Below are 14,202 nucleotides of genomic sequence, written 5' to 3'. Positions count from 1 at the left end.
CAGGACCAAAGACAGGTAAGTGTGCATTATCTTACAGTACAACGCACAATAAAACTGACTTTGTTTGAGTGGTGACTACTGGAATCAATTTGCCCCACAACACAAACATTCCAAGAAATCTTCACTTTTTTGTCACGCATGCTGTTCAGGGCAGAGAGACAACTGTTTCCTTTCTCATTTGAAATAATGTTCAGGAATCAATCACACTGAATGAATGAAAGAATTCAATTGTGTCGAAGACTACACCATCAATGACTTTCATCAGCATTCTTTCACATGTTTGAAATGCTTTTCCCTCCATCTTTTGTCTACATCACTAGACATCATTAAGGTTGGGGGTGAGCTGGAACCTATTCCAGCTCATTCTGAGCAACATGTGGTGTACATTCTGCATTGCGGAGTGCACTGTGTTGAGTTTGTATGTTCAGTCCAGGGTTTACCCTTCCTCTCACGTCAGCTGGTATAGCTTCCAGCTCTCATGACGAAGAGTGCGAGTATGATATTAAATAGATAGTTTAGCACTGAATGATGACAATAATTTCATGACAATGTACTTGAATGTATTCATTTTTGAATGACAAAATTCTCCTCTGATGCACAAACTCAAGTCACCGATTGGCTGTTTTTTTAAGGTAAGGCCTCAGACTTCAGTCTGCAAATGCAACAGGTAAGGCCTCAGACTTCAGTCTGAGGCCTTACCTGTTGCATTTGCAGCAGGTTGTTTATGTTGACATATCTACTGTGTTTTATTGGTTTGTGTCTGAAGCATACAAACATGAAGGGATTTATTGTCAGGACCTCTAACTTCCCTTGGAGTCCTTCCCTTGGCGTAACTTCCCTTGGCCTTGGAGTATATCATCTACCAGCCACCCAAAAGCATTTATAAAAGAGGCACTCGGATCTGCCAAAGTGCCCATAATCCTTCCTATTACCATCTACTAACAACAAGAACCCCCTTTTCTTGGATTTGTGCACCTTGGTTCTCATACCTTCCTCATATGGCCCGTCATTATACATCTAGTCGCGTGAGAGTATTTCTTGTAAAATGATGAATATTGGCGCATTTGTTAGCACTTTCCAAAGGTGACTTACCCCCAAAACAGATGAAAAACAGCTCAGGTTGATAAAACTGTTCGCTGCACACTGGTTAATTGTACCACTAGATGCAAACGCAACACCATCGACAGCTTATCTAGATGATCCTGCTGGACTTTTTTTTTTGCAATGCCTGACTTCGAAGTTGAACTACAGTACTGCACTTCAAATACAATTTCTCCCAATCATATAAACTGTAATGTGAGGGGAATTCATTTGCTTAAATCAATATGTATTGTATTGTATTGTATTGTATTGTATTGTGTTGCATTGTATTGTATTGTATTGCATTGCATTGCATTGTATTGTATTGTATTGTATTGCATTGTATTGTATTGCATTGTGTTGCATTGTATTGCTTATTCAGGCTCAGTTTCTGGATATTTTTAGAACAATAGTCTCCTCTACTGGTAGAGTAGAGGTACTAGTGGAAGTGTTGCAGAACGTCCTGTCGGAACTTTACGAGATAATGCCATTTTTCGTTTATACTTGGTGCAAACTGTTAAGAAACGACAAAAAGTACAATGTATCATTATTTTTTCCTCTTCTTATTTTAAGCGCCTTTCAAAGTAAAAGTCAATTACGGGTCACACCTTCCACGAGCATTGGGGAATATGCTCCCAGCTGTTTTTTTTTAACTCGACACACACGCACACACAAGTGAACACGTACACACGGTGTGACCCACAATCAAAGTCTGCAGTGGAGTAACAGCGGCTGTGACCATGGCCGCGAACGTTGAGCTGACCGGCACAAGACGATCCCTGGAGGCGGTCGCTTGTATCATCGAGGACACGCCACCCAACCACTCGGTCGTTTCTGTACTTTTCGTGATCCAGGCGTGTCGGTGAAATCATGAAATGGGTGCGGTCGGAAGAGCAACTTGCGAGACTGGCAATTGGCTGTTAAGTCACTCTGACACCTCAGTAGTACTTGGAACTCGAGCGGAAGAAGAATAAGATATTTAAGTGCAATGCATCTCTAATACAAAGTTAGTTTTTCATTTATTTCCTATGTCACGGAACTTTTCTGGCTGACGTGGGTAAGTAAGAACTTTTTTTCCTCTAAATACTACCGTGGTGTGTTTTTTTTTTTCAACTTGAATACGTGACTGCACGAATGTTGACCTTGTTTCTCATACCCTGACGATAAAGTTATCGCATGCGGATATTTAGGAAATGTAACGCGAGGGTCTGAAATAAAACGTAACTGCTGCCGTATTCTGCCTGCAAACGAAAAAAAAACCACTGAGTTGTTGAGCTGACTCATTGCAATGAAAGAAATACATTGTGCTGGTTTTGGTTGTGCGCCGGATGTAGTCCCAGCTTGGGGTCGGTTTAATGGACTTCACACGACTACATATGACACAGTTCAATTTTTGCAGAGCAATGGGCCTGGTCCAGCTACTGAAAAGCCACTTCTTGAGCCACCTGTTCATCTGCTACGTGTTCCTGGTCAGCGGCCTCATCATCACTTTGCTGCAGCTATGCAATCTGATTTTGTGGCGACTCAACAAGCAGCTATCCCGAAAGGTCACCTGCAGATTTGCTTACTGCGTCTCCAGCCGTAAGTACTGACTGGTGAAGAGTTAAAAAGCATCTTGGCCTTATTGTGCAGGCTTTTAAATGTACTGTCAATACTGTCTTAGAGCTGGTAGCGGCGTTGGAGTGGTGGTCTGGAACGGAATGCATCCTCTATACAGACCCAAAATCTTACCCTTTGTACGGCAAGGAAAACGCTATTGTGGTTCTCAACCACAGTTTTGAGATAGACTTCCTGTGTGGTTGGACATTCTGTGACAGATTTGGAGTTCTTGGTGTAAGTCTGTTGATATTTTGTATTCAGTAATCCAGGGCTATTCCCCACACACAATCCTAATACAATGATACCTCAGTTTCCGAACGCTTTATCTTACGAACTTTTCGCCATATGAACATTAAATTCGCCAGAATATTATCTTGGCATACGAACTAGTTTTCGGCAAACGAACCAAACCACACGGAGCACCACGGTCGCTGGCGGGCTAGTTTTCGGCGCAAGAACACCAAACCACACGGTCGAAGAGCGCTACTGTGGCTGGCGGACTAGTTTTCATCACCCCTTTCTTTGAGTGCATATGTGGTTTGTTATCAAGGATTTTTTTGCTATTATGGGACATAAAAAGACCCCACCACAGGCTCGTGTTCAGCCGAAGAGGACACAAAACAAAATTACGGTCGAGCAGGAGAAGATCATCGAGAAACACGAACGAGGTGCGCGTTTGTGTGACTTAGCGTCCCACTATCAGTATGCTAAATCGACCATTGCTACATGTGGCTAAGGGTGTTTCTGTGATGTCTAAGCAACGGTCTCAGGCAATAGAAGAGGTTGAAAACCTTCTGTTGATTTGGAATAACAAAAAGTAGCTAGCAGGGGACACTGTGAGGGTATTATCGCCGAGAAAGCACGGCAACTTCACTCAGATAACATCAAGAGGCAACCTGGAAGTTCGTCATCCATTGACAACTACCATCACAAAGGTAAATAAAACAACTTTATTATACAGTACAGTTTATTTCTTTAATTACAATACAATAGCACATTTATTATACATAAAATATGATATATTTTAATGGTTTCTTCTGGGAAATAAATGTTTGGCAGACAAACTTTTCGCCTTACACACACTTTCTGGGAACCAATTAAGTTCGTATCACTGTACTGTAAACACACCCTAAGGTAGTGTCCTAAAATTCAGATTGAGACCCAAATTGAGTTTTTTTTTATTTTTGATTCAAGCAGCGGTTGTCATCCTTTTTGAAATTTCCCACGTCTTCCCGATTGTGAGGTGCTACCATTCTTCTAAAATTATTTTTTTAAAACTTTAATCACGATATTATCCATCACGTTAATCATCTTTCCAACATATTGATTTCTAAATATTTGCCAGTTACGACTTAACAATGTAAGAAACAAATACAGTAAATATTATTACGCAACCTTGGTTTTCTATGAAATCCAGTGTTTAGATTTTCACACAAACACATCGACAATATTTTCAGGAAATAAACATTCCCCATCACTATTGGAATATTTTTCAAACAAACCTGCAGGTTATTGATGTGGTACCTCGGGGGACCATATTGGTTAACCCTGGGTTTGAGTGAAAAGTCAAAGTCAGCTTTATTGTCAAATATGCTAATATGCATGACATACAGCACAGATGAAATTACTGTCCTCTCGAACCCAGCATGCAAGGTACTTATAATTACTTAACAAACATAAACATGAAAACGGCAATTTGCCGGGAGAGGGGAGCCGCTGCGTGTTTATGAATTGCTATCAATTAATTTTGAGATAATTAGGCTCTTAATTCCTTGGAAAATTGCCTTTTTGATTCTTATTTAGTCATTTTATGTCCAGTACATACCTATGTTAATGCAATACAGTATATCAAATATTTCAGAGAGTTTAGGTTCTGGGCTGATAAAAGAAACATTTCTCTAAATGTATATTGTTTCAGGATAATAGGAACTACACCTTAATTTTCCTTTCTCCAAATTACATGCAAAATAAACGTTTAAAAACATTATTATGTACATTGCATAAAGACAAAAAAGGTAAAAATCCAGTGCTGCTTTTCATTTTACCGTGTCAACATCACCTTTAAATAACTCATTTGCATGCCCTTTGAGTATCCTGTTGTTTGAAGTTTTATGCTCTCTCAAGACTCAATTTTGAAGTTTGACTACCACATTTAAATATCTACAGTCTGCTAAATTATTCAGATTTGTTTCTTTCTAATTCTCAAGCTGACACACCTTCTGTCCCTCAGGGCAGATGCACTTCACAAAGTGGTCTGAATGTTTTTTCAGAGTTCCAAAGTTCTTGCCAAAAAAGAGTTGGCCTACATCCCAATCATTGGTTGGATGTGGTACTTTATGGAAAGTGTTTTCTGCAAGAGGAAGTGGGAAGAGGACAGAAAGACGGTAACTCAAGATCTTCAGAACCTGAGAGACTACCCTGAAAAGTATTGGGTATGTGGGAATGTTGTAGCCGATCTTTATCAGTGATTAACGTCTTGGAATAATACCATTGATAAATAATTTTCCGCTGCTAGTTTTTGCTTTACTGTGAAGGAACTCGCTTCACAAAAAAGAAGCACCAGATCAGCATGCAGGTAGCTGAGTCGAAAGGTTTGCCCAAACTCAAGTATCATCTTCTCCCCAGAACCAAAGGCTTCTGGGTCACTGTTCAAACCCTCAGAGGAAACGGTTAGTATCTCTCATGATTGCCTCACATCACTTTCTGTATGTCTGTTTCAGTGGTGGGCCGTGGAATTCATAGCTCGGCCTTCAGTCATACGTGTTTGAATCAATCCAGACTGAAAAAAGTGTGGTGTTATTTACTACAAGTCCACTAGAGAGTACCATTAGCCAGGAAATAACTGACCAATCTTTTTGAATGATGTCCATTTTTTTCTTGAAAAGGGCTTTAACAGTAAATCTGCAACCAAATCCATTTCTTTTCCTCCTTCAGCCATTGTGGGTTGACAAAACTGCTATTGTAATATGTTTGTTCATGCAGATCGCTACCGATAGTGTACTAGCTCTGGCTAGTATGCTCATATCGCTCGTGGCTAGTCATACGATGATTGGCTCGTGACTAGCCAATCATGTGACTAACCAATCATAATTTGCAAAAACTTAGTTGCCGGCGTCTTCGAGCAGGCCTTGGGTTGCCAACTCGAACTCTGATTGGTTAAAGTAACTGTTTTCATCGCCATTGATTTTTATGCTCCAGAGCCTGCAGAACTGATTGGAGTCATCAAGGTCAATTTCTGACCCTGGTAACAAATGATGGCTGTATTGTGATTGGTTAAATGCTTAAATACAAAAACACACCTCTGGAAGCAGCGCAACAAGGGAAAAGTAGTGAAAGGAAGCCGAAAGACAATTTGGAATTATTTAAAATTAATTTATGGACAAAATGTAATTAGTCTGTGATTCAGATATTTTTAGGCCAGCAGAGAAGGCCCACCACTGGTCTGTTTACAGTCATTTCTAAATGAATGCACTCTTCAAGACCTTGTATCGTTTTCTGCTCAGCGGCAGCTGTGTATGACTCCACGCTCAACTTCAGAAATAACGAAATGCCAACCCTGCTGGGAATCCTTCGTGGAAAGAAATACCACGCAGATTTATATGTGAGGTACACTGACTGCTTTTCTGCGGCTGTATCTTGCTTTCTTCTCATAAACGCGGTCATTCTGTCTGTACCTGAGTGCTGCCATTTCCGTGGTGACTTGCAGGCGAATCCCACTAGATGTGATCCCCGAAGATGAATCTGAGTGTGCTGATTGGCTCCACAAACTCTACCAGGAAAAGGTGAGAAGGTTCCTGTCTTTGGGTTAGAAGCAATGTTATATTTCCCCCTCCTTTATATTCATTTATTGAATAAATGTGAACATATCTCAACTTGAAGAAGGGATATTGTTTTTTGATATGAAAAAAGCACAGATCTCCTATGAGGCAGAAGCACCCCCCTTTATCAGACAAAAGATGACAGAAAATGAGTTAAAGAAATTTTGTTTGAGTTGAATGTCACTAATGTTCTGTATTTGTATGTATGAATGTAAAGGATGGCTTAGATGACAGAAAATGAGTTAAAGAAATTTTGTTTGAGTTGAATGTCACTAATGTTCTGTATTTGTATGTATGAATGTAAAGGATGGCTTTCAAGAGGGCTACATGCAGACGGGGCGTTACCCCGGCCCTATAGTCAGCCCTCCACGCCGGCCCTGGTCATTGATCAACTGGTTATTCTGGTCCTGCCTGCTCGTATACCCATTGGGCCTGCTCCTCACAAAGCTCATCATTGCGGGATCGGTGACGACCATCTTGTCCACGGTGGTGCTCTGCACTGCAGGTTTGTTTCACTTCAAATAAGTTTTAAGGGTTAGAGAAACCCTGCCTGTGTTTAATATGTTCCTGTTTGTTTCACAAAGCAACTGATTTGTCGCCTTGTCATGTAAATTGCATTTTTTACACCACTGAATGATTGTTCCAATGTTTCTTAAAACAAGCACCTTTGCTAAATCTTTTGACCCTAAAACGGTTTAACTCCATGGTGTGTTGTACTACCTTTGTGACTGATTTCTTGCTTGTACAGTGATACCTCAGCTCATGAACTTCATCGGTTCATTTATTTCCCATAAGAAACCATTAAAAATAAGAATAACCCGTTCCCATAAAACATAATGTTCTAGTAAATACGCCTTAAAACTACACAAAATATACCTTATTTTATGTATAATAAATGTGCTATTGTATTGTAATTAAAGAAATAAACTGTACTGTATAATAAAGTTGTTTTAGTTACCTTTGTGATGGTATTTGTCAATGGATGACGAACTTCCAGGTTGCCTCTTAATGATATCCGAGTGAAGTTGCTGTGCTTTCTCGGCAATAAGTTTTTCAACCTTTTTCTATTGCCTGAGACCGTTGCTTAGACAACACAGAAACACCCTTCGCCACACGTAGCAATGGTCGACTTAGCGTCCTGGTACTGGGACGCTAAGTCAAACGAACGCACACCTCGTTCATGTCTTTTGATTATCTCCTTCTGCTCGACCGTAATTTTCTTTTGTCTCCTCTTTGGCTTAACACTAGCCTGTGGGGGTCATTTTCGGTACCATAATAGCAAAAGTACTCCACTTGATAACAAACCACGTCCACACTTAAAGAAAGGGGTGACGAAACCTAGTCCTCCAGCCACCGTGGCACTGTGTGGTTTGGTTTGTCCGTCGAAAACTAGTTCGTCAGCCAAGACTATATGCTCGCAAATTTAATGGTTGTGAGGAGAAAAGTTCGTGAGCTAAAGCGTTCGTAAGCTGAGGTATCACTGTATATGATAGTTGTCAAAGTACAGCACTTTGTATGGAGCTTTGTCTGTTTGAAAGTGCTCTATAAATTCAGAGTTGAGTTGAGTTTCCAATTTCCAGTCGGAAAGTTCTAATCGTGGTCATAAAGCATATGTGCAAGTTTTCACAATAATTACGTTCCCACATGACCTTAAATGTGACATTTGTACAAACAGTACATTACGCAATCTGTTGAGAAATAAACTGTAGATTATCAAGTCAATGTCAGTGATCACAATGCAATTGTTTTTGATTTCTCTGGCAATACTGATAAATATGTGTTTGTATTACACTTGAGGAGTAAAACATGAAATGTTCAACAAATGTTTATCTCACAGCTTCAGTGGGAGTTCGTTGGATGATTGGACATACTGAGATTAACAGAGCTTCAAACTATGGGAGCAACAACTGAGGAAGCCAAAAAGTACTTGGAGATGTCATCGCACAGATGTTGCAAAATGAAGATTTAACACACTTTATGACTGCATCGCTGATTTCTGCTGCAATAAGTGGCGATCTGCCCTCATGCACAATGCAGGCAGTGTACTTCATAGAATGAAGTTGACAGTGCCTCGAACAATGGTGTTCAACTCGCCTTTGAAAACGTCATCATTTGGGGGCAAGCATAACTGAAATACTTTCAAATTAAAGTCACAGAACGCTTAGGAACTATTTGAATCTATGTTTAAAAATGGCACAGTGAGAACATTAAGATAAGGATGAAAGTGACCAAATTTATGTTGAAATTGTCACATAAAAAAATGTATCCACTGTAAATGTTGATTTTTACAAGTGTATCTGTTTTCTCAACTGTATTGTTAAAAAGAAATGTGTATGATAATCATCCAATTCAAGCACACTTTCTCCCTTGCGCCTAAATTAAAATACATGCACAATTACTAAACAATTACATGCACAATACAGGCAATTACTGCACATGATAGTTCCTGTAATGTGGCTTATGATCGTCTGTCTTAACTTTTAGCAACCTTTCTTGCATGCTATTCATATGAGCAAAGGTGAATAAAATTGACTGTTTCAAAGAATGGCTTCATTCCGTGTATTTTTATTTTGCTATTATTGCAACTGCATCATAATTTTCCTCTTTATATTTTTCCAACCATTTTTCCATTTTCCTTATACGTATTGTACTTGGTGTCTGGACAATGCGAACTTCAGGAACAATTAAGCAGATGGGGGCCGAAGTGTTCCTGCCGTCGAATCGAGTGCATGGCTTTATTGCGCAGTTTTATTTTTCCTTTTGAAAAATACGCCTTAATTTGATGTCTGCTGTAATAGCCACACATATCAGTAAATGCCCTCCGTTTGAAGAACTACTCGTTATGAAGGATATTTCTGCTTTTCCAAAGCAGAAATACGCATCTTTTTCACGCATCTAATTCCATAGATGAACATCTCACATTCAAAACTAAGTGTGTTTTAAAGTAAATTTGAATTTTATTCGACATAGTTGCACTTGCAAATTTTGCCAGCTCATGTTAGCCTGATTGTTAGCTGTCGTAAACTACTCTAAAGGAAGTTAACTTTCTTGTCTTTTTTTACCCATTTACAGAGGTTTGAAAATCTTACTTTATCGCTCCAGAACGAAGCTCTACTTTGTACACAAAGATCAAAGAATGTACAGACGTGCTCGACGCAGATGCACGAAAAATGGCACAGTCGTAACCATGGCAACAACAGCGTCACAAAGAAGTCTTTAATGACACGTGACATAAACTATGTTCCCCATCAGTTCGTTCTTAGCAGTGATTGCAGTATTAGTCATCTGCATGTGCCGGCTGTATTCATCTGCTAGCCAAAATTTTTATTTAATAGTCATATTGGGTGAGTATGTATATAATTTTGGTGATTTGATTAATTAATTTATGGAACCCTGAAACGATGTTTCTGAAAACATAGGTTGTTTTGTAAGCACACAATACAACGTAAAACATTTCTAGACAATGCATACATCTGTCAGGATTGGTATGTTGGAGCAATTAGCAGACAATATGATGTAATAATATAACCAATTTCAAGGTATGAACTATTCAAATTTGTTTTGAATGATTAATAGTACTCACTATGAAGCCATGCTCTTTGAAATGAAAATGGAATGAATTAAACATAGAATGTCTGATTAAAGAAGTTAAAGTTAACTGTATTTTTCACCACTAATATCGTTAAAACTACTGGAAAGCATCAATAATCTCCAAATGTTTTTTGTGTATGAGTGAGCGAATTGTGTGCATGTGCGTGTGAGTTGAACCCACATTTCATAATTTATTTTACTTTTGTTTCAATATGTTGTTCTTACCCTTTTAACAGCTGCACTTGTTGTGAAAGTGCGACAATACATACATGAGGATGCATTGTATATGGTCAATGTTAACTGCTATATAGTAAAACTGCAAATGAAATACATATCTTTCAGGAGTCTCCCTGTTTGCACTAAAATGGAACCAGTGCCAAAAGGAATGTGTGTGGGTGAGATGAAATGGTACGAGCTCCTCCCTCCGCTCTATGAGCCCTTGGAGGAGATGAACTACCTGTGCAACGCTCACCCCCCACCTCCTCCCACTCCCTGCGACCCCATAGACATGCCGCTCGACACCCTCCCCGTGTTTACAGGAAGTCACTATACAGCGTCTGGTGACTGCTACATCAGAGGAGACAATCTGATTAACATAAATTACAGAGCTCCGTTGCATCATGGTTACATGCAGCCAGCTCACCTTAACATTGGGCCAATTGGTGATGTCACCAAGCAGGTGAGCATTTGCAATGAATGGCATTACCTTCAGTGGACAAAATAATTGGTTAACGTTCCAAGCAAATGTGCATTCTATTGAGTGAGGAAAAAAACTTGGAATGCAGCCACAAAAATGTCTCCCGAGAGTCTGGATGGTCTCTGTAGTCAACAAATATCCAATACTGTATGCCTGATTGAACTGGTCATGTAGATACCTACAGGGATCTGGGACGCGGCCCTACAGCGATAACTCAAACTTTCCAAGTGGCAGCCAAGTAACTTGAAAATTGTTTTTTTGTAAAAAGGAGCCGGTCAAATTTCCTCCTGATCTGCGTGCAAACCTGGTTACAAACACCAAGAAACTGTGACAGCAACCAACTTAGGGTTACTGGGTTTTGCTTCCAGGACAAATTCATTCTTTTAAGATGCAGTCCATTTGCAGTACAACAATGGCTGTTTAAGTCAACGGAAAGTCCAGAAAATGTTGTTTTGAAGGAAAATATCCAGAATGATTAATTTAAGGTTTACATCTCCATTGTCAACAGTATATGAACAATCAGCACCCACCCTATGAGTGGCCTGTCAATCACCCCCATGCTCCTACTCCTCCGGTAAGAACATTGCCGCGTGCACGCGCACACTCACGCACTCACACTCCTCACACAAACAAGCTGAAATGCTAAACTATGAGGGTCTAGACATGCCGCAGTAAGTTTCTGTGGGAAAAGTCAGCCCAATGGACATGTACCATCATTCCGGCTCATCTGCATCTGTCGCGCGCGCGTGTGTGTGTGTGTGTGTGTGTGTGTGTGTGTGTGTGTGTGTGTGTGTGTGTGTGTGTGTGTGTGTGTGTGTGTGTGTGTGTGTGTGTGTGTGTGTGTGTGTCTGTTCAGCAGTTCATTGAAGCCATGATGATACTGCCAGAAGGTGCAAAGTTGCCTCCTGCTGAAATGCGGTAAGATTACTCACATAAAGGCTCTATTCAATAAACTGGGGCGTCGTGTGGAAAACCTCTACTGTATCTGCCATTTTCTGAGAACTAATCCATGGTGTCCACTTGACATGAATAAGCATGATAAAAACTTCCAGCAGTTTAATGCGAGTCAAAAAATAAAAACATGCATGGCAGGCTGATTGAATGAACTCTCCAAAATCCATACATGTTACGTTTCAGAAATCAGGAGATTTTAATACTCGCGACTGTGGTGTGTCTTAAAATAATGTGAGCCTTACAAAAGTGTAAATTACAAGTAAATAAAACATTGTGTTTTTTACATTACAAATGAAGTGTATTGTGTCAATAGTTGCTTGATAAAGTGAGTATTGTGAATATTGTGGTCAAAATCGGAGTCTCACGACCAAATTGAGAGACTTAACAAAATCGTCCTGAAGTGTAAGGGTGAGCGCGAATGGTTGCAGGGTGATTGAACACTCCAATATCGGCCCAAAGGTTTAGGGCAATGTTTTTCAAACTTTTTTAAGTCAGAGCACGTTTTTTACATTGGAATTTGTTTTGCGGGCACACCACTAACCGAATATTAAATGACACTGGCCTCCCTTTGGAGTTTGCATGCTCTCCCCAGGCCCGTGTGGGTTTTCTCCGGGTCCTTCGGTTTCCTCCCACATTCCAAAAACATGCATGGCAAGCAGATTGAACACTCCAAATTTGTGTGCCCTGCGATTGGCTGGCAACCAATTGAGGGTGTACCCTGCCTGGTGCCCAAAGACTGCTGTGATAGGCTCCAGCACCCCCCGTGACCCTAATGAGGAATAAGCGGTATGGAAAATGGATGGATCGATAGTCTTTACTGCACGGACACCGAACAATTACATAATATTGACGGAAAATGATTGTTGAATGAATGTTTTTAAAAAAATTAAAAAGTGGCATTGGATGATCTCTCACGGCACACTAGTGTGCCATGGGACAGTGGTTGAAAATCACTTGTTAGGGTGAGCACGAATGGTTGGTTTGTATCTGTACCCTGCGATTGGCTGACACTCACATTTCATGCTATATTTGCTTTTTGTGTGTCTCTTGATAAAGGAGCCTTAGAGATCCGAGCTCCCCTCCAAGAAAAGTCCAGACCACCAGGTATGTTTAAAAAAACACAATTTTAATATCAAGTTGTTTCCACATTTGAAGTGTAAATATGATTTGTTAAATATCCCCCCTCCCCTCAACAGAAAAAGGAAATGTGAAGGCCAGGGGGATGATGATACGGTTTACATTAAAAAGCCCCCAAACGCATTTATGATCTTCCGGAAGGAGCAACGGGAGAATGTTATGGCGCAGTTGAACATCCGCGACAGTGCTGTGGCCAATAAAGTCCTGGGTCATATGGTGAGTGTGTGCGGCACCTCATATGCAGGGATGTCATATTTCACGGAATTTACCTTACTGTATGTAGGCTACTGAAGATAAAGGTCTTCCATGTTGATTTAGTTGACGTCCATTTGGGAAAGTGTTGTTAAGTGATTAAAAAAATGTTGACATCATAGTGGAAATCACTGTCGGAGAAGGAGCAGGAGAAGTATTACCAGCTTGCCGATGCGGAAAAACGCCTCCACACCCAGCTGCACCCCAACTGGTCCTGCACAGACAATTATGTAAGTCCAGCCACCATGGACCTGGCCAGGAGTTGGCACAAAATTTAGTGCATTATTGTGTAATTTATGTGTGTACGTATGTGTGTGTTCAGGGTCGGAAGAGGAGAAAGCAGAGGAGCAGAGTGGCTCCCTAAGGAAAACCTCCAAACAAACTGCTGCTGATGCCACTCCATTCACTTGCACATGTGACTTGCAAGACATTTGAAATATTTTTTTTTTGACAAGGTATCGACTGAGCTGGAAAGTGCTCAGGAAGTTCATTCATTAAAACCGAGATGCTAAGCCTTGTTTTTATTGGTGCAGGGAGCCATTTTAATTGTTTTGTTTTTATGCAATGATAGCTTTAACAGTGTTTCTTCACCATTCGTTGCCTGTACTGTCGCCACTCGTGTGAGCAAATGATTTCCAAAGAAAATGTACAAACTTTTGATCAAGCTTCATGTCCACATTTCCATAAATAAATGTATACATTATGAAAAATAGTCTTGTTTGCTTTAAAAAATTTATCTTATGTGCACATTTTCAGCATGGCGCCACTGGTGAAGAGACTGAGATCCCTTCTTCCATTGACACCCCACAATGTAGAATCCAAATTGTCACAAATTGTCAGTGTGAGTGTGGATGGTTGTGTGCCCTGCCATTGACTGGCGACTGGTTCTGGGTGTCCCCAGCCTACTGCCCGAAGACAGCTGGGACAGGCCCCAACAAAGAGGATAAGCGGATCAGAAAATGTCTGGGCGGACAAGCATGTTTTCTTATGGCGCCCTCCCTCGATATTAAATGACACTACAACAATGCATGTAAAGTGCAGTAGATTTAGGTGAAATATTTAAATTCCCGTGGA

General features: G+C 40.4%; 2 protein-coding genes across 3 annotated transcripts; both read left to right on the top strand.

Moving 5' to 3' along the window:
- The first annotated feature begins 1,771 nt into the window (after nucleotides 1–1,771).
- Nucleotides 1,772–9,042, top strand: agpat4 (1-acylglycerol-3-phosphate O-acyltransferase 4 (lysophosphatidic acid acyltransferase, delta)). Of its 2 annotated transcripts, XM_089012533.1 has the most exons (9): nucleotides 1,772–2,137; nucleotides 2,480–2,661; nucleotides 2,744–2,913; nucleotides 4,950–5,111; nucleotides 5,195–5,348; nucleotides 6,183–6,285; nucleotides 6,386–6,461; nucleotides 6,804–7,002; nucleotides 8,335–9,042. In XM_089012533.1, the coding sequence occupies exons 2-9, from the start codon at nucleotides 2,484–2,486 to the stop codon at nucleotides 8,406–8,408; spliced, it is 1,116 nt and encodes a 371-aa protein (XP_088868659.1). In that variant the 5' UTR covers nucleotides 1,772–2,137; nucleotides 2,480–2,483; the 3' UTR covers nucleotides 8,409–9,042. The 2 variants fall into 2 exon arrangements, with proteins under 2 accessions (XP_088868659.1, XP_088868658.1); XM_089012532.1 differs by lacking the exon at nucleotides 1,772–2,137 and having other exon boundaries at nucleotides 2,457–2,661.
- Nucleotides 9,043–9,773: 731 nt separating this feature from the next.
- Nucleotides 9,774–13,700, top strand: LOC148889437 (uncharacterized). Its single transcript, XM_089012202.1, has 8 exons — nucleotides 9,774–9,841; nucleotides 10,431–10,767; nucleotides 11,294–11,359; nucleotides 11,642–11,703; nucleotides 12,796–12,843; nucleotides 12,936–13,092; nucleotides 13,251–13,358; nucleotides 13,451–13,700. Exons 2-8 carry the CDS (start codon nucleotides 10,453–10,455, stop codon nucleotides 13,490–13,492), a joined length of 798 nt encoding a protein of 265 aa, XP_088868328.1. The 5' UTR covers nucleotides 9,774–9,841; nucleotides 10,431–10,452; the 3' UTR covers nucleotides 13,493–13,700.
- Nucleotides 13,701–14,202: the final 502 nt, after the last annotated feature.

Source organism: Hippocampus bargibanti, linkage group LG13 (assembly GCF_051943395.1).
Source record: "Hippocampus bargibanti isolate YZ-2025 linkage group LG13, ASM5194339v1, whole genome shotgun sequence".
Taxonomy (NCBI): Eukaryota; Metazoa; Chordata; class Actinopteri; order Syngnathiformes; family Syngnathidae; genus Hippocampus; species Hippocampus bargibanti.
This window is presented reverse-complemented; position numbering and strand designations above follow the sequence as displayed.